The following is a 21,550-nucleotide window of genomic DNA, read 5'->3' on the forward strand; positions in this document are numbered from 1 at the left end:
ATGAGGAATACCAAAGAGGTTACCTTGACATGGTATTTTGAAGTATTATATATAAAACATTGGTTTTATGTATTTATTTATTTATTTATTTAGTCATTTATTTATTTATTTTTCGAGACAGGGTTTCTCTGTATAGCCCTGGCTGTCCTGGAACTCACTTTGTAGACCAGGCTGGCCTCGAACTCAGAAATCCGCCTGCCTCTGCCTCCCGAGTGCTGGGATTAAAGGCAAGCACCACCACGCCTGAACATTGGTTTTAAAATATACCAATGTTACTTAAATTAATTAAATCAATTTCATTCTCAGCTGTGATAACTCATTTGGTGCAAAGTTCCATCTGAATTATGCAAATCTTGCTAAGAGGGAGAGACTGGGAGTTACACAGAAGGAAGAGAGGAAGATGAAAGGAGAGGAAGATGATCCAGATTCCACGTGGCTTAAAATAGCCACAGGTAGATGCAAATATCATAAGAGGATAAAATAATTGGGACAACTTGTCTAATCTAGGTGGGCAGCTTGTATCATTATCAATTGGCTTTGAGATTATTTCGTGGGCATCTTGTAAATTGAGAATTTATTGATATATAAATCTGACTGATTAATTATAAGGTTCTAGAGTTTTGATTTACTGGATTACTGGAATTTGGGACCACTGACCACAGCGGTTTTATGGCTGAGATGGTACAGGCGGCTCTGAGGCAGGCAAACTGGAGAAGGGAAATCTGCTGACTAGGGCTAGCTAGAGGCAGCAAGACTGCTGTGTAGAGAGTAGCTGGGTGTGGTGCAGGAACTTCCGTTCTTTTTTTATTTCCCCGCAACATAATATCTCAGTGAAATACAAGTTTTTCTTCATTTTGTTTTGTTTTGTTTTGTTTTTGCAACTAAGTGTGTTTTATTTTCATTAACCATACATGCAATTTCTATGACATCTCAGGACAAACAGGTGGAATTTGGCAGTCTCATTGATGGTAGGAGCACCCATTTAAAGATATACTGCCCAATGGCACCTTTGTGAAATGCCGGTGTCAGCTTTTGATTAGAGTTTGTTTTGTACATCGCTCTTCCCTCATATCAGGAGAGGACCTCTGAGGAGACAGAGTGAGGTGAGGAAATCCTCTCATCTAGGCTTATAGGAAATTTCTGTACACTTTTGCTGCTCAATGGTTTGTGGTCTACAGACTTTCTACTTCTTTTGTTTTCAGCCTGGGCCTATCTAGCTGCAATTCCCACCATTTACAGTATGTCTTTTTCTTACAATTTGTGGATTCTCAGTAGAGTCAGTGTTTCTGCTGCTCCCATATATTTTGCTACAGCAAGAGACCAATATTCAAGGTTCTTAAAATGCCCTATATATGTAATTAAACACAGATGAACCAAATAATAACTTAACCTTTCCAGGCACATATTAGTGAGAGGTTACAGCAAAGGTAAAATCTACCAGGCCAGTTATTCTATGCTCCTATTGTAGGGTTGTAATAGTGAGTGTATATTTGTGTGTGTGTGCGCGTACACTCGTGTGTATGTGTGTGTGTGTGTGTGTGTGTGTGTGTGTATGCTTGCATGTGAGTGCATGAGTGTATACACATATACTTAAATAATAGGTCCACATATTAAGAAGATAGTCTTATAAGCGTATGTTCTCATAATGTATCTTTGATTTAGGATATCTTTTTTATTAGGTATTTATTTCATTTACATTTCCAATGTTATCCCAAAAGTCCCCCACATGTTCCCACACCCACTCCTCCACCCACCCATTCCCACTTCTTGGCCCTGGAGTTCCCCTGTACTGAGGCATATAAAGTTTGCACGACCAATGGGCCTCTCTTTCCACTGATGGTCAACTAGGCCATCTTCTGATCCATATGCAGCTAGAGACACGAGCTCTGGGGGCGGGGGGGGGGTGCTGGGTAGTTCATATTGTTGTTCCACCTATAGGGTTGCAGATCCCTTTAGCTCCTTGGGTACTTTCTCTAGCTCCTCCATTGAGGGCCCTGTGATCCATCCAATAGCTGACTGTGAGCATCCACTTCTGTGTTTGCTAGGCCCCGACATAGTCTAACATGAGACAGCTATATCTGGGTCCTTTCAACAAAATCTTGCTAGTGTATGCAATGGTGTCAGTGTTTGGAGGCTGATTATGGGATGGATCCCTGGATATGGCAGTCTTTAGATGGTCCGTCCTTTCGTCTCAGCTCCAAACCAGAATTCATTTTGCCAATCTATCGAAATGTTTTCCCGATGTTTTTATGTGACATTATTGAGATAGTTTCAGAATGTTGATATTAACTTCTACCATCATTAACATTTACCATGTTAACTTGGGAAGGTTATTCAACATTTTAAGTGTTGATTGCAAGAAGTACTAAATTATTATAGATAAACCCTTCAACAGGTTCCAGGACAAAGATTAAGTGTTGTCATTACTTTTTAGAATAATGGTTATGCAGACATTAGATTTAGTATGCCAGTTTCCAAAGCATTTTTATTTTGTGAAGTTAAAGAATATATTCTGATATATATATATATAATTCATACCATTTCACCAATGCGTATCATAAGAGAAAGTTCATTCTCTGAAAATACTATATAAGTTCTTAAATAACTTGGAAAATTCCTTTAAAATTGATAATTATTTTATGATTAAGAATTTCTAAAGTATAAGATGTATTTGATTAATAGTTTTCAAATTATCAATACTTCATCCTCATTAATATTGCTCTTGTGTTTGACATCCTACTTCATCAACACTCATGGGACTTCATTTTTGCTATTTTCTTTTTCATTTTAAAATATTTCCAGAAAATAATTTCCTAGGGATAGACTAGCACTTACTTCATATATTGGTCCAAATGACACAGCTTTTCACCTCTAGCTTGGCCATTAGGATTTACTTTATTTTGTTCTTGTTGATTAAAGATCTGTTGTCATTCTCACTGAAATATGGACTACACCATAATTTTGCTCTTAAAAAAATTAAAACCAGACACATTATTTTTCATTCTTTGAGGATTTATTAGATTCCCTACCTATGTCAGAGCTGTTTATTTTTATATTTTCTTTGTGGGCTTGGCAGCTATTGCACAGCTTGAAGGAGACAGGAAACTAAAGTAAAGGGTTTCAGTGTGAACTTTTGTTCCTGCCTCCAACTCTCACCAGTTGCATTCAATTTGGACACTCTTAAATTGCCAACTTTACAATTTACTCTGTGATTTATATCTAGAATTATACAATTTCTTTAGAACCAGACACACTTTCATTTAGATATCTGAAATAATGGCTTTAACTGACTTCACGTGTGCCTTTGTTCAGTGATCACATGAAACTGAAATAACTTGAGATATATGAGTCAAAATATATTATTAATATTTCCCCTTGCAATTAGCTTGCATCTGCTCAGTTTTAGCTTCTTGAGCCTTATCTTCCATAGAAATAGCTATTTGCCATACTGACAGAGATTTTTATTTCCTTTTCTTAATTCTTTGACTATTCTCTTTATTCCAACCCTTTAAATAGCTTTGATCCACTTTAATAATGGAGAAATATTGTCTAGATAATTATTTTTTCTTTTCTTGTATTATCTACAGTAGTATTGTGAAAATAGGGTATGAATAATTATGGAGTCATATCAATAATGACTAAATATTGATATTATGTGACCTTTATTATATTATCTTCCATATATCCATACACTTTGGGCCATGTGGTAGTGAATTGAGCAATCATCAATAAAATATGAGCTTTTAAAAACCAATCTACTATTGGAAAGGAAGAATTATGGGCTGTATAAAAGGATTTAATTACGTTCATTGATCAAGTATGTCAGATAGTTATTCAAATTCTCACTCAACTTTTATTGCCTCAATAACACATTGATGGCATGCTTTTAAAATATGTTTCTTTTAAGAAATACAAAATGCATACAAAATAAAAATTTATTTCTCAAAAGCCATCTGTGTTCCAGCAATTGGTTCTACACCCATGCATGGAGGCCGGACTAAGTGAAGTGGCCAGCTTTAAAAAGAGAAAATAAAAATAAAACAAAACAAAAAAAAACCACCACCAACAACAAAAACTTATATTAAGTTGGGAAGAATGGTGGTGGCGGTGATAGGGAATACAAGAAGTGGAAGGGAGGAAATAAGAGCTGGATTTGTTTAAAACACATTATAAATGAAAAAAATTATAAATAAATCAACCAAAAACTTGTTCTAGATGATGAGGGTTTCAGCAACATCTCTAGGGTTCCCTTTGTGTTTGGACAATCCACAGATTTCCTAAGCAGCACATTTAAGAAACTTTCAACAACTTTATAATAGTGCAAAGTGTGGATGGATTAATCTAGTAAGTGTGTAGAGTTTCAAGGCCAAAACGGACATTTAGAATACAATGATTTAGGAGAAACCAGAAGAGGGCAGTGAAGAAATTTAAAGGAAATGATGAATGTAAGACTAATTAAACATACGGAGAATGGTAGACTAAGTCCCTTCAAGTAGATTATAAGTCACATGGGTTTTATGTGAAAAATATATGATATAGAAAGCTCATGACTCACTTGACATTTTCTAGAATGTATCTGTTGCACGTTTGGCCTTTTATAATCATATCTAAGCGAGTTGGGGCGTTTGAGAACATTGAGCCCTTTTAATTCTGCCACTTGCCAGGAACACACCACTGGCTCTTGGCTTGGTGAGATGCAAAGCCAAGCCTATGGGCAATCACTTAACCTGGCACACTATATGTAACACTCATACTACACCAACACACAGAGATCTAGACCTCATCTAGAGCCTGAGGCTGGCAAGACTTCAGAGGTCAAAACCAGTGTGTGTGACAAGGAAATCCATGGCCAAGAAGAAGAATACAACCATCTGTTGTGAAAAAGCATCTTCTGTAAACGAAAGTAATTCCCCTTCACTTCCATGTCCAGGTCCCATCATTAAAATTTACATTAGAGTTATTGCCCATTACTGCTGATCCCATTATTGCCTGCCATGTTAGATGAAGGATGATGCAAAAATAAATGTTATAGATTTTTAAAGTGGCACATAATAAAGGCCACAGCAATAAACCCAGGACATTTAACCTCACTCAGACTACTTAGCATGAAAGTCAGGAAGGACAGATATTTGCTAGAGAGAAAGAAAAATGCATTCTCACTACTTCACAGCCTTCTACAGCTGAGAGATAATGTTGCAGCACATTAACTATTCCTGTGAAAAATGTATGCAAAGGAGAGACAATTTGTCACTATATAGATGGGTGTCATGGCTATAGGTTAAACATTAGTGAGGCAATTTATAGAGACTGTCACTCGGGGGTACTTATTATGCCACACATGGTCTCAGAGCCATTTAGTATTTTGTTCACTAGCTATGCAGTGATCACAGGCATTTTGGAGAGATTTGTGTAGGTGTTAAACCACCATTTCATGAGTGGGTGCCCTTTAATCCACAGATGGTAAAGAAAAAAGTCCTCCAGTAGCTATGTAAACTTTAAAAAGTTCTATTCATTACAGCCTTATTTATAATAGCCAGAAGCTAGAAAGAACCCAGATGTTACTCAACAGAAGAATGGATACAGAAAATGTGGTACATTTACACAATGGAGTACCATGCAGCTATCAAAAACAATGAATCTATGAAAGTCTTAGACAAATCGATGGATCTGGAGGATATCATCCAAAGTGAGGTAACCCAGTCACAAAAGAACACATATGTTCTCAGGGATAAGTGATATTAACCCAGAAACTCATAGTACCCAAGATACAATTTGCAAAACACATGACACTCAGGAAGAAGGGAGACAAAAGTGTGGATACTTTGATCCTTCTTAGAAATGGGAACAAAATACCCATGGAAGGAAGTACAGAGACAAAGTTCAGAGCAGAGACTGAAGGAATGACCATCCAGAGACTTCCCCACTTGGGGATCCATTTCATAAACAAACACCAAATGAAGACACTGTTGTGAATTCCAACAAGAGCTTGCTGACTGGAACCTGATATAGCTGTTTCCTGAGAGGCTCTGCCAGTGCCTGGCAAATACAGAAGTGGATGCTCACAGTCATCTATTGGATGGAACACAAGGCCCCCAATGAAGGAGCTAGAGAAAATACCCAAAGAGCTGAAGGGGTTTGCACCCACATAGGAAGAAAAACAAGAACTAACCAGTACTCCCAGAGCTCCCTGGGACTAAACAACCAATCAAAGAAAACACATGGTCGGACTCATGGCTCTAGCTGCATATGTAGAAGAGGATGGCCTAGTAGGTCATCAATGGGAGGAGAGGCCCTTGGTCCTGTGAAGGTTCTATGCCCCAGTATAGGGGAATGCCAGGGCCAGGAAGCAGGAGTGAGTGTATTGGTGAGCAGGAGGAGGTGGGGAGGAATAGGGGATTATCAGAGGGGAAACTAAGAAAGGGGATAGCATTTGAAATGTAAATAAAGAAAATATCTAATTTAAAAAAGAAAAGAAAAGGAAAGAAAAGAAAAGGGATGTTTCAAGTTCACTTCATTTCATCAATAACATAGAAAACTGTACTGACCAACAATTTCCACAAATAATGGAACCATGGTTCAGTTCCTAAAATTCTCCCAAAATTTTTACATAAATTTTTAAAATTGTATGTACAACATACTACTATTATATGCTAACGGGATAAATGTCATTTAATACAAGTTTCAAGGCTTGATGCACAGATAATGCAGAGAGAGGGGCACCTTCTTTCATGGAGGTGTCTTTCCTTCATTGTAAAACTTGTCATGCTTTAACCTCTTCATTCAGAGTGTAACATTCTGCTGTACAAAACAAATTGGGAAATAGTAACTCCATTCCATACTACATGTATTTCCGAGTGGTTTTTTGTTTTGTTTGTTTTTGTTTTGTTTTACTTTTCTGCTTCAATAAAAACTGACCATGTTTCATGAGGATTTTAAGAGAAAGCCAGAGATCCTGAAAGTAGCAATTCAAGAGTGAAGTGTTGCTTTCCAAAAAGTTTGAGCACCAACAAAAACAAAGCTTGACTATAAGATCCTGCAGTTTATTTTATTAACTATTTGGCTCTGATCAAATATTCATTAAGTAATAAATACTATAAGATTCCTGATTTGGCTATTGAAGAAGAAACAAAAACTATGAACATTTGATTTATTGCTAAAAGCACACTTGCCTAATCATTAATATTTACTGATTATGTTCTATGGTTTTAATAACACAAACACTAAAGCATCCCGGTGAAGTAGATAGACAAGATAGACATCCCAAGTTACTAAATTAGGAACTGAGGTTCAGGATCAGCAGTTTTCCTACCAGATGGTCAGGGAAAGTTGGTTTTGGCTTCTAATTCCCCACTTTGGTTCTATTGTTATACTGAGCCCTTTGTTTAAGAAGTTTGGAAATTGGCAAGACACCCTGACAAAGGTACTGCAACTCAGGCTGAAGATGGGGTGAAGAGAGAATGACAAGAGGACAGATACAGCCAGGGAAGGTGGCATTCACTTGATCATAAACAGGATTCTCTTCATGGAAGAACTGCCATCTTACTAAGTGCCATACATTTATTGCATGCTTGCTGTGTGCTGTGCTCTTGTTAGGCTTGTACACAGAAAGGGATCTTGATTCACTCCTCAGTTGGATCACTGTAAGGAGAAAGCCGAGAAGCAATAACTCTGGTTACCACACAGCCATGCAATTGCTTTTAGAATCACAAATGATAACCACGTGTGACTCAGATCACAAAGAACTGATAAACTAGAGCAACTCTGTTCTTTACTCAGCAGCTGGACCACATAGACAGCTTTTGAGCAAGAGGGTGATTTCTGCTGCGATAGCAAAGAGATGTATTACAGAGGATGCTGTTTGAGAAGTTATTGCAGGAATTTAGTCAATAAGTGCTTAAGAGACTCTATTAGGCACTGTCAGCAGAGCTGAGGAATACAGATTGGAGAGGTCAAATGGATAGTACTTGCTGAACACTTGTATTCTTGGGACCAAAGATGAGAATATCCTTACATCTTTTGGCTTAAGAAAATGAGTTCGATTTTCAGCTCATGAACACTGTCTTGTGGAAGTGATAAATTCAAACTAAAGAAATATATAACAAACTTTTGGTGCATAATTGATAGTTAGCTAAGATTAGCATTAGTTAAAACGTGGAAAGTACGGTGGAAACCAGACGCTTTCATGTGGTTATGTAGCTGCTGACACTGCAGAGAATGTATGTGTGTGTGTTGTTATGCCTTTATAACTTATGTTGATATGGGTAATAGTGCTATCCTCAGGCTGAGACAGAGCTGAGTAACTTGTCTCTCCAAGTTCAAATTCATATTAAAATACAAATTGCTCCAATAATTAGAATTTTCAGCTTCTGTGCCTACAGTCATTGCTAATACATCCTTGGATACTGAATAATGTCTCTATGTCTTTAAGCTTTTAAGGATAAATTATGTATCTTAGACACTGTAAAACAATGGTTTCATAAATTTCTTTTTATTTTTTAATTCTATAAAGTTTACTCTCCTGATTTGTTGAAATAATTTTAACTACCACTTGTTTGAGAAAAAAGAAACTACAATATAAACATGGACCTTTGAAAGCATTAATAGTGTATATTGTATTTAATATTGTGCATTTTCTGGGTATGTGAAGAGGGATAAACAAAGAGATAACTGGGGTGATAGAGATTTAGGAAGGTTTACATGAAAATTTGAATTGGATCTTGGTAATAAGGATGAAAAACCCTAAAAGTCAAGTGTAAGGACAAATTAGGAGACAAATTGTCAGAGAATGCCTTTCAGGTAGTGTGGTTTAGGAAGACCTGCAGTAAACAGCATAAACTGAAAGGAGGAGGAAGATCACCAGACTACAAGCTGCAAATTGGGCTCCCTGCTTATGAAGCAGCTCATACCATTTTATTAGAGTAAATATTAACATAGAGATGTAAAAATAGGAAACAAAACTAAATCATACTCAGCTCTTTTCCCCTTGCAGTAAATAACTGTGTGAAGTCTCCCAGACTGTATCGTGAATGCCACATTAGCAGCACCAATGAGCAGAATGACCCAAGAGGGAAGGAGTGTCGGATGCCCCATCAGCAGTGTTGCCAGCCTAGATCTTCTGTGCTTGTAATAAAAAGTGAAATGATCAGCAAGTTATGTACACCCAGGAGATTATGACTTCTGTAGTGTGACCTAAAACGTCTTATGAAAGGACTTGACTTTGCTGAGTTTTTCAAAGTTGTTATTAAATATTTAACTCAAGTAGAACTCAACAAGAATATCTTCAATAACTCCTTTGCAATCATTTTTAAGCCTCAAGTCATACATGACCTCCTTATGTTAATCAGGCTATTCATTCAAAAACTTACAACACTGTGTAAAAGTGTAACTGTCCAGACCACGAAGCTGGAGCTGAAAATGTCCTCTGTCTATATAAACAACTAAACAGAATTCTGACTTTTTTTTAATCTCATTTTAGAAAGTTCCATTTGCATTTTTCTCAGAATTAATAACACACTGTTTTGAATACTCTAGGACTTCTAAGCCTTCTTCCTTTAGAAGACATGATGCAGGGAGGTAGCTTTACCTTTTGAAAGCATCCTCGAGGAATAAAATAGAGATGAAAATGAAATAAATAATCACATTTTAAATTGATTCAAAATACCTCAGTTTTAGAGTTTAATGTGTCAATAGGTTTCTACACCTATCATGCTGGTTACAATTTCAGTATGAAATGTTCTTACAGGTTTATAATTTGAATATTCGATCCCCTTCTAGCAGAATTATTTGGAGAAGTGCTAGGAATCCAGATGCTGTGGTGTCACTTAACTAAGGTGCTCATTCAGGGTATGGCAATGGAGGTTGGCTGCCAGTTTGTATCTCTTTGCTTCCTCTCTGCTACAAGGCCAGACTCTTCTGTCACATATTTGTATAGCCATGATCCTATGCATAACTAAGTGCCCAGAATGAAAAGAGTAGAGGATTATGGATAAAGCCTCAAAGACTGAAAGCTATAAGAAGTTCTTTTTTTTTCCATTACATTGACTGTGTCATATGTTTCCACAGTGATGAAAAGCTTTATTACTAATTCCAAGTAATACAGAAAGCTCGTGCTAAAAGTGGGGTCATTGCTTTCAATAAACCTAAAATGTAGTTCTGAAATTTTGGAGATAGGCATATGAGAAGGATTTGAAAATGTATGGAGATTAGTACTAGTCAAAGCCTAAAGTAGAATTGACTGACTGATTCTGGTGTGAGCTCAGAAGTCAAGAATATGGACAGCTAAGAATGAACTCATAAAGATGCAAACAGAAAGAAATACTTTAATGGGAATAGGAATAAAGGCTATTTGTGTTTTGTTATGGTGATGTATTGCATGGAACTTTTGGTAGCCCACCTTAATGTTTCAGGAATAGGTCGCACTACCAGCCCCTGCCCAGAGAATACTGGATCCGCAAATGAAAAACACAGATATACACACTGATCAGTTTCAACCTGCCTTATTGGCTCAAGGGCTGGTCACTTTCAATCTACCACAGCTAACATGCACTTCCCAATACTCTTAGCTCATCACTTCTCAACTTGCCCTAGTTGCTCAGTTACCTGGCCACGCTGTCCAAGATCTCACATGGCTTGGTTAGCTTGTCTCCTTCCAAAACATGGTAAGATATATCTTTCCTCTCTCTCTCCTGCATTTGCTAGATCACTTGCGAAGACCTGGAAGTCTCATCTATTCTTCTAGCTCATTGTCTGCTAGCATCTTAATTAATGGATCCAACTGAAGAACAGGACTACCGCTACAGTGATGAATATCTCCACCTGCTATCAGTTACCTGAGACCTCATGGGTAGTAGATTTTAAGCTAGTGAAGGAATATTTAAGACAGTTCAGTATCTTGGCTGTGGCATTGTTAGTAAGAACATTTTTTAGACAAGTTTAAAGTGAGAATTGAAAACAAGGAGTAGTTCCGGAAAGTTTTGGAAAAGCACCATTTTGACAGTCAACTTGAGGCCAAGCAAGATGTACTTGTTAACAAGATTGGTACCATTAAAAAGTAAGCTAATGACTTTCAAGAGGGAAGAAGAAAAGATACCTTAAGAATAGCTTAAGAATAAATACAACCACTTTAAAGCCAGGACTGAGTTTATAAAAGATACACCTGCTTAAAAGTGCTCTGTAGTGCTCAGGTTACACAGGGTTACTGGGGAAAGTATTTCTTCATATGAAGAAACCTAAGCAACTCAGAGGATGCTATAACCACTGTTCAAGGAAGAGAGGCTGCTGCTTAAAAAGAAAGCAGGCCTTGATGTTATCCACATGATGCTAGTTTTATAGATATAACAGATGGCAAGATATGTTGAAAAGAGGAAGCCTGGTGTTAATGAATTCTTGAATGAATGTGTGCTATTGACATGGGTATGGTCATGTGAAGACTAGTCTCAGATGCAGAGGTAATGGGCAAAGATTCTGCTACTGAGGTGAGGCTCAGAAAGAAATGACAAAGCTTTACTTAGGATCCAAATGTGGATATTAATAGTATATACAGAAAATATCCATCATCACTTTCCCTCCTAGATTTTTACACCCTGAAAACTGCTCTCTTACAGAGACTGCTCCTACCAAGATTAGCTAAACCTGACTACTTGATACATCTGTATACTGTAAACCTGCCTCTTTATTTATCTGTTATAACCCTACCTCCGTATTCAGCTGCATCCAATAAACCTGCCTGTCTGTTCAACTCTTTATAGAAAAACGTGGTGAGCTTCCAGGGTGCTACAGTTTCTCAATCACAAGGCCAGAACCACCTGATCCCAACACTATGCATCTTGGATGCCGTACAGAGTGAAAGAATTTAGTGTTGCCCCTCTTAGATTTAATTTTTTGTCATTAGTTTTGTTTGTTTTCTTTTGTTCTATGCCTTCCTTCTTATTCCCTGTTACTTCACTTTAGAAATGAGATTTTTTTTTTATTATTTGCAGTTTAGAAATACATAACTGTCCATTTGACTTCATATTGGTTCATAGGTAAGAGTTTTGTTTCTGTCTCAGAAAAGACTTTGCATTTGGTCTTTAAGCCAAGTCCATAATGGCTAAAATAATGCTGAATCTCAGAGATAGACAATTCATTCTGAGATGGGTAGAAGCCTTTGGAAGCCAGGGCAAAATGTTAAAATCTGAGTGGGCAATGCACACTCTCTAGTTTTTGGTGTTTTTTTAGGAAAATGGTAGAGAGTGGAAGTTAACACATAGATGGGGAAAATCGGTCACTGTGGGCATGTTCTTGCGGGTTATAGATTGTCCGGGTCCTTTCTTCATCACTCTCTGCTCATTTGCTTCTATGAATTGCACTCAGTTCTACCACAGCCTTCCATTACAATCACATAACAAGAGTGAAAATAGAGCTTTCGTATTAAATACTTATTAGGCTCTTGGGTGTCTCACACCCAAATGTCTAAGACCTTCTGCAATCTGATCCTGTCGTTTTCCCAGAGTCGTGCTGTGCTTGACTTTGTGTTATTGTCATTAAGTTTTCCCTTCTCAGGCTGTCATTTAGAACTTAGAAACAGTACTTCAGCTAAGACACTTTCTCAAAGATCCCAGTGACACTCGTACCACATGGAGTAGGGACTGTGACTGAGCAATTTTGTGGATATTAAGAGAAAAATATCAAAAATCTGGGTACACTAGAAAAAAAGAAAGTCCTTATATGTCATGAAAGATATATGTGATAGATAGGGTTGAGGGTGGCCAAGGTGTGTAAAGAGATGAAGGTCATTGCTGTAAAATAATTACCTAGAAAAAATGTTTCTAGGTTTAAAGAGATGTAATTTTTAAAGAAATTTTGTACAATTTATTCTGCTTATTGAGACAAAAGCAGTGCTTCCAGCTGGTTGCAAAACAAAGCAGTCTCTTGACAACACACTTCAGACTAATGGAAAATGAAAGGTATGGCTCCTCACTGAGATTTTGTGTTCAAACAGTGGCTTCCTTTTCAAGCATCCCGGTGTGTCTGGGGTTGCTCTTTCCAACACAGAAAATATTCCATTAATGAGAAGAAGCTCCATCAAAATAATCATATTGCTTGATATTCCCATAGTGTCTGGATGCCATGCCAACCTTTCATAGGAAATCAAATAAAGTAGATCCAGGGAGAATTTTATAGCAATCCACTCTTTTCAAATGTCATATTTCATCAATTTAAGATTTAGCAAATATTGTAACCAATTCAAATATAAGATGTGCAAGTTAGCACACACGTATCCATGCACAAAATAAGAGATCACTTACTCAAAATAGTTTGCCTAAAAGGCATAACTGTCACAATCTTTTTCATCTAAATGATAAATAGACATATTTATCAAATATATTAAAGGCTACTTTTTTGCCTAGATGAGAATAAATACTATGGGCATGACTAAAATAGTACTACCTTATTTTAGAGTTACATGAAATGTATGAAAAACTATTTGGTGGTTCTCTGAAGTGTCAGCTTATCCCAAACAAGACTTAAAATAAAAGAGTTAATATCAATAATCTATTATGCAGATGTTTTCTAAAAACCCAGAAGGCTTATATTCGATAGAACTAAGTAGAATACCAAGAAACATTTAAAGGAAAATCTCTTAGAAATAATGACCACCCAGAGAAATATCTGATATCACTATCCATCAGTTAATATCACATAATTTTTAAAATGTTGGCTATCATTTATTGGTCATCTACTTTTATTATTGTCATCAGAATCCACATCTATTTTAGCAAGGTTGTTTGATGAGCCAAGTGCATATCTATATACTATTGTGAAAGAGACAAGTGAAGTAAGGTAGTGTTGGTTTTACCTTCAAATGGAGGTAATTCTTTTCTAAGATGCTGGTATGTCCAGGATCATTTGGGAAATACTATGTACTCATCAAAAGCATCTAATAACCTGGGTTGGTGGCCAGAAGACTGTCACAGATGGTTTCTATAGAGCAGTGCAGTCCTAGGCCAAATAGCTCTGACTTCCCAGAAATAGAAACAGTCATATCAATGTCTCAAAAGACCATTCCAATTACATTGAAGAAAACTGAATAGAAGGCCCATTAGTGTAGGTGCAGTAACAACTTGCTTGCTAGTCAATTAATTGTGGTTTTTAAAAAATACTGTACACTAGGTTTGAATGCAGATCCTGAATCCAGACTGCCTACGTTTGAATATAGCCTCTCCTACTGACTATCAATATGACTTAGATAAGCTATTTCCACTAGTTGGCTTTTTTTTTCTATCACAGGATTTTGGAAATATTAATAGCTTCTGTCTCAAGAGTTATCATGAGAAAGAAATGAGATGACATAAAACTTAGCATGATATGCACAATTTAAGTATTTTCTATCACTGAAACAGGGTGGATGGGATGAAGAGGAAACGACTAAACATTTGAATATAGTGGCCTCAGCATAGAACTTCCAGGTTGACGGAAGCAGAGGGAATAGTCACGTGCTATTTACTGAGATAAAAATACCTGAAGAGGACAATGGGTTGGGGAAGGAATGGTGACTTTCAAACACTATCATATTATATTAAATATAATGGTCCTGCAAAATAGTTTATAAAATTTTATTTATGTGCAGAGGAACATATAGGTTAGGCTTTGTGTTAAAAATCAAGAGCTAAGTTTAGAAAATTGATGTAGTTTTATTTACTAACTTTATTTAATTGCTACTTGATTGGGTAACACAAAGCAGGATGCCTCTCTGGTGAAAGATCTCAGTAGTTTGGCAGCAAGAGCTATATTTTCATTTCACAGGTATTTTGGTTAACATTAGAACAATGGCAATGGGAACACACTGGACTTGTAATATAAAGAATTATCAAAACAACACTGCATAAGCTTTTTAAAATGTATATCCATGTGTGTGCTGGTTAAAGGCATGCATGCTGGTGACCTTGCTAATGGTGTACATGTGCATGAAGAAGACAGAAAGGAGCTTTGGACGTTGTTCCTCATGCTAGCAGTCTACTTTATTCTTGATACATGTTTTCTCACTGAATCTAGGGATTGCTGATTAGGACAGGCCAGTTGACCCATGAGTTCCAGGGATCCTCATGCTTCCACATCCCTACTGATAATATTATTAATGCATGAAACTATGTCTTTTTTTTTAATGAGTTCTACGGTCCAAACTCAGTTATCTGCTTGTGAGGTATACATTTTATCAACTGAGCCACCTCCTCCCCAGCTCACATAATGTCTTTTAAGCAATCGGATTTGCTTAAGAATGAGCTGTTTTGAGAGAATATATTGTCTAGATAAGAACAAGTTATTTCTAACAGTAATAATAGACACATTAAAATGAAATGGATAAATCTTGTGGGGTTCCACTTATAGACTAAATAAATAAATAAATAAATAAATAAATAAATAAATAAATAACTACAGGCACCTTATAGCTGTTAAGAGAGAGAGAGAGAGAGAGAGAGAGAGAGAGAGAGAGAGAGAGAGAGAGAAGATTAACCAGTCTCAGGGATGAGCCCACTGTTTAGTTACCCTATAAAAAGAGTTCAGCCCTGAAATTAAATATACAGATACAAACAAACAACAACAAAAAAACCCAAACCACAAAAGTAAAAAACAAACAAAAGCCTCAAACAAACAAACAAACAAAAAGGTTGTATTATATATTGATATATATTTATACTTATATATTGATATACATATTAATATATATGTGACATTGATAAGTAAAGATAAAGAGGCCAAAAATTAGAGTAGAAATGAGGGTGAGGGACATAGGAGTTGCTAGAAGAGGGAAGGAATTTAATTATATTTTAATTAAAATAAAAGATTAAAAATACCTAATGACTTATGTGGTTTTTTAAAAGTTATACTTAAATATATTTGAAGCTCGTTGAATAATTTATGCCTTTCCTTGTAGCCTTAATTGCTATGTTTTATCCTTAATAGTTTTTGAATTCATCAACCTGAATGCTAAGTAAATACATTTCCATAAATTAGATGAATTATTGATATTAATTTACTATTTCTTTTGATTTGCTAATGATTTTATACTTTACATGAAGGGATATTGCATTTCTGGCCAATCCATGTAATTACATGATGATTAAATGACTTTCATTTCTGTCTTTTCAATTTCTAGTCTGCTCCCAGTTTTCAAGAGGCGTCTATGCGATTTTTGGATTTTATGACAAGAAGTCTGTAAATACCATCACATCATTCTGTGGGACACTGCATGTATCCTTCATCACACCGAGCTTCCCAACAGATGGCACGCATCCATTTGTCATCCAGATGCGACCTGACCTCAAAGGAGCACTCCTTAGCTTGATTGAGTACTACCAATGGGACAAGTTCGCATACCTCTATGACAGTGACAGAGGTAGGTGACAGAATGTGTCCCCTTTTAAAGGGTCAAACCCAGCATTTATCCTTGGTGTTTATATGTGATGCTATAGTACTGTGAAAATGTATGAGCTCCAAAGTTTCTTGGTTTAAATTTCTGTGTAAATTAATGATGCTTTTTAAATACAAATGCATTCTATTGTAAAATATAAAGGAAAACAAAACAAAACAAAATAAAACAGAAAACAAGAGTCCAGAGGGATATACTTCACAACCCAGTATTTGAGAGCACAGTTGATAGGGATAATCTATGACAATCCAATGGCTTAGTGTTCAGTCATAGCATAAAACAGCTTGTTATGTGTGCAACAACCATTGCAGAATGACTGTGTGACTAATCAGAGAAGTGGTGTAAGGGAATTTGAATAAACATATAAATAGAAGTTTTTGTAGTAATTTATAGTTATGAAATCTTATTCAATGTAAAATATTTGTCAGGCAGGAAGTACCCAGTCTAGACTTGCTTTAAAATAAGGTCTCTGAACCTCAGAGAAGTTACAGGTTGCTCATGGGATCATGATCTACCTGTGTGTGGGATAGTCCACGCAGGCTGATATCCAATCCATGCTGCTTCATATAAGTCTACACAAATTTTTGTTGTTGCTGTTGAAGTTCATGCACAAATTTTGTGATGGAGGAAATCTTTCTTTTGTTTCTGTATTATTGTTAAGGTGAATATTAGCCGGCCTCTTCTGGGGTTGAGGAGCTGAGATTTTTAACATTCATCAGATCCAGAATGAGCAAAAATGATTCTGTGTATACCTCATATTCTATGAACCATTTTGTGTAGGTATTCATGTGTTTTGGGAGACTACACATAAGTAACAACAAGAGGATAAAGAACTGTATATAAGAATAGCTAAGCTCCACATTGCTTCCTTCAGAACCTCACTTCCTAGAGTAATGAAAAATTTAAATGAAGCAGAATCCCCTTTTGACCAAGATACGGCACCTTGTTGTGCTGAAGGGCAGACTGGAAGGGAGCCATTCTCCATGATGACTTAGACTTCCTTGGCTACAATGGTCCTGATGCAGGCTTTCTTAAGCTAGGTGTCTTTCCTTGGCCCTGTTCTCCTGAACCATGGCCTGACTTTCTTCCATGTAAAAGCCAGTTAGCACCCTATACACTGAATGAAAAATCCATGTCAACAGCTTTGTGGGCTTTGCAAAAACAGATTTGATACCCACACTATGCTTGAAAACTCTTAACAGAGTTATATACAGTTAATATAGATTTCAAGGTTCAGGGTGACTTTAATATGGAGCTTCCTCTGAATGTGATAAAATGATTTACAAACTTTATTTATTGGCTTTAGCCTTTCCTACTTTTTTAGGACTTGCTCTCTCTAGAAGTCTCCTAGAAGCTACACGTCACTCTAATCCGTTTCTTACATTTGCACCCTAGTGATGATACTTCTACCATCTATATGTATTTTCGTATTTAGAGGCTTTTTTCCAGAACAATCTCCACAAACCAATGTACTACCAAATATATAGAATCTCATCTCTGTAATGCTACACAGATCTCTATGGGATCTAGTTTCAACAAATCAGGTAGAATTATTTTAAATGTATTTCCTTTGCCAGCATCAAACCCTCCCTCCTTACTTGAAACACTTAAATGACTTCTTTGCATTGTAATGAGAATAACAACAAAATTCTCATCCTGGCTTTCAGACTTTATGATACTTGGGTATTGCCCAGTTCTTTATTGAGTTCTTAAGACTTGCACATTCACTAAATCTAAGTTCTAAATCTGATTGACCTTCATTCACTTTCTGAGATGAGCCAAACTCTTTCACCTCGAATGTCTGCAGAGTGCTAAAATTTGTAGAGCCTCTTGGTATCTGCTTCAATATACCATTTCCTGAGAGACACCTTTCCTACTGGCATTCTCTCACAAAACAATGTCTTAGGCCTCTTTCTAGGGTGTATGACAATTCATAATTAATAGTGACATTGATTCTGCCACTCAGGAGCGATTTAGTGAGCTCCTTCTACATTCCAGGGAATGTCTTAGCCACCTAGGATAAGGTCTTTTTGTTATTTTTGGTTTTACTGTTACCTGCAAGAAGGCAATGCCTAGAAACACTCCTCATACTGGGTGTAACTTTGTAACTGGACATGTAGAACTACAGGTCATGCTAGACACCGGGTTGGTATTTGGTAAACCGTGAGAATAAGTGAATGAGTTAAATGTTTGCACATCTTAAATTTAATCTGATGTTAAAAGCAGAATCATGATTGTGAAGTTGAAGGGTCGGAAGATGAGCTTTTTACTCATGGATGAGGTCAAAGAGGAATGTACCTCATCTTTTCTCTTGCCTTATCTGTAATTCACATTGATTAAAAGAGTGTCTCAAAAATATTCAAATAAACAAAAGCTGACATAAAGAGAGAAAGAGAAACACTAACACTTGAAGAGAGATACTCAGAAAAAAAAAAGGAACTGGGAACCTGCAAGTGAGGACTGATGGACCTATGTAATTGCAAAGAGAATCTGGGGCACTTTACAATGATTTCATTAATACCTTCAAAATACTTAATGAAATTGGATGGATGAGATAATCTCCATTTATTAAATTATACTAATTGGTTCAAGTCAAGCATATCAGTTTGCCAAAGAATATTAGTGTGGTAATATTAAGTAATTATATATTAAGACCAATACGACCTTATCACAACATTTTTCAGATTATATCAAGTAGCTGTAGATGTTTTAATGTGCCGAGTGTTGCAGAGGCCTTTCCATCAACAACTGTTTTCAGAGCTGAATTGTAAGACTCAAAACCCTCAAACAGCTTTGGCCTTTGGGAAACATTTATTGGCTTATAGAAATGGGATTATTGTTGACAACTTTTGTCTTATCGATGACTTCATTTGTATGACTTTGCATAATGTTAAAATTATCTATGCACTCATTCTGTGAGCTATTTCTTTCCTCTTTCTCTGTCCCTCTTATGTACTTCTTCCTCTTGGTAGTGCTCCATGATTGATGTGCAGTCCACCTCAACTTCTAACTCAATCTTGTTGATCATGGTTTTTAAAGCAATTCCATAATTTCCTCCACTTCACGCACCTGTTTGAGTCAATTTGATCCATTCTCCATAGGGTCTCCTCTCTCCCTCTTGTACTACATGGATTTCTGTAACTTACAGTGTTACACTGTGATGTCCAGCAGATAAATGTTCTTTTGAAAAGCATGAGTCCTGGGCATTGAAAACTCCTCCAAAACAATATTCTCCCCAGATATATAAACTACTGGAAAGAGACTTAGATAAATTTTTATTTCATCATGTTGCTCTTAATGAATACTGAAATCAATTTATCCTTGTTTTCCAAAATCTATCAAATTCTGAGGTTACATCTCGCTTTGTTTGGAATCATCTTCCACCATGTTCAGTATCCCAGTGAAAGGAACCCAGATGCTATTTCTCCAAAGCATGCTGACATTTCAGAATTTCTGGTATCTTTTTATCCAGCCACTTGGCAGCATCCTGATACTTCTTGAGGACTCTGTGCCCTTCCTTAAAGCCTTGTGCAATTGCTGAATTGGGAGTAGGTTGATACAGGTTTGAAATATGTTTAACTAGAGAGTAATGGACCACCCCATAAGGGCATTAGTCCCTGTGACTTTGATCATTGGATAAAGGTAAAACATATTTGAGTTTGAGTCCAGTGTTATGTGTTTGTTGGTTCAATGTCAGAGAAGGGAGGTGATATATTTCTCTGGACAGTAAGTAGAAACAGAATCAATTCCTCTTTCTATATTTATGTTTTAGTTTTATTTTGAGCAAACACTGCTTATCCCCAAAGAGAAGGAACTTGATTCCAGGTCAAAGAAATCATTTAGCATCATAGAACTAAAGGTTTCAAAACTACATTTTCCTCTCAATGCCATGAGAAAGATGATAAAGAATTCAGGATAATCTAATCTAGTCTAGGCACAGTGCCATGAGTTAGTGAGCACACATATTACTCTGCCTGGAAGAATGAGTGAGTGAGTGGAACTTTTATGCAACAAACAAAATATTGTTTTGTTTTTTATTAATTATTTTATTTAAGTTTTGAATGTTGTTCTCCTTTCCTGGTCTCCCCAAGCCCCCTTTGCTTCTAAGAAGGTGTTTCCTCAACCACCCACTCACTCCTGCCTCACCTGTCTAGCATTCCTTTTCTCTGAGGCATCAAGCCTTCACAGGACCAAGGGTCTCCCCTTCCACTGATGCCAGATAAGGCAGTCCTCTGCTATATGAAGTGGGAGCCATGTAGTGACTCATGTATACTCTTTGGTTGCTAGTTTAGTTCCTGGGAGTTCTGAGGGGTCCAGTTAGTTGATATGGTTGCGTTTCCTATGGGGTTGCAATCCCCTTCAGCTCCTTCAGTCCTTCCCATAACTCTTCTATTGGGGTCCCTGGGCTCAGTCCAGTGGTTGGCTGTGACTATCTGCATCTGTTTTAGTCAAGTTCTGGCAGAGCCTCTTAGATAACAGCCATACGATGCTGCTGTCTGCAAGCACATCTTGGCATCAGTAGTAGTGCCAGGCTTTTGTATCAGCGGATGGGATGGATCCCAAGGTGATGGCCTTTCCTTCAGTCTCTGCTCCATTTTTTGTCCCTGTGTTTCCTTTAGACAGGAACAATTCTGGGTTAAAATTTTTGAGATGGGTGGGTGGCCCCTTTCTCAACTGAGGACAAGTAAAATATTTTTAAGAATGAAGACTGAGAGGCAGGCGGATTTCTGAGTTCGAGGCCAGCCTGGTCTACAAAGTGAATGCCAGGACAGCCAGGGCTACACAGAGAAACCCTGTCTCGAAAAAAACCAAAAAAAAAAAAAAAAAAAAAAAAAAAAAGAATGAAGATTGTTCTGGATGGAATATACTTTTGGCAGTTACCATTTTAAATTTCAATCCTTAATAAGTAAACAAAAGAAGGTTTAATCTATATATTTTCTCTCAATGTTATTCACAGTAAGTCCAAATGAAATAAGCATTTAGTGTTAGTCATTTTTTTACGTTTTAGAAAAAATAACAGCTAATAAATAGGTCACACGTACAGAGCCTATTGCTAACAATGTTGAATTAGGTATTTCTTTTTCTATAAAAATGTTTAAAAATTCAGTACCTAATTTTTGTCTCATCGTATAATTGAAATGT

At 36.7% G+C, this 21,550-nt stretch overlaps 1 protein-coding gene across 6 annotated transcripts in view; it reads left to right on the plus strand.

Moving 5' to 3' along the window:
• Gria2 (glutamate ionotropic receptor AMPA type subunit 2) overlaps positions 1-21,550 on the plus strand; it is a 124,186-nt gene that overhangs the window by 48,124 nt on the left and 54,512 nt on the right. For all 6 annotated transcript variants that reach the window (XM_021159170.3, XM_085835816.1, XM_029475049.2 and 3 more), the window contains exon 3: positions 16,136-16,375. In XM_021159170.3, the coding sequence (XP_021014829.1) occupies positions 16,136-16,375 (240 nt within the window). The remainder of the gene's footprint in view (positions 1-16,135; positions 16,376-21,550) is intronic.

Source organism: Mus caroli, unplaced genomic scaffold (assembly GCF_978045245.1).
Source record: "Mus caroli unplaced genomic scaffold, Mus_caroli_1 scaffold_3, whole genome shotgun sequence".
Lineage (NCBI taxonomy): Eukaryota > Metazoa > Chordata > Mammalia > Rodentia > Muridae > Mus > Mus caroli.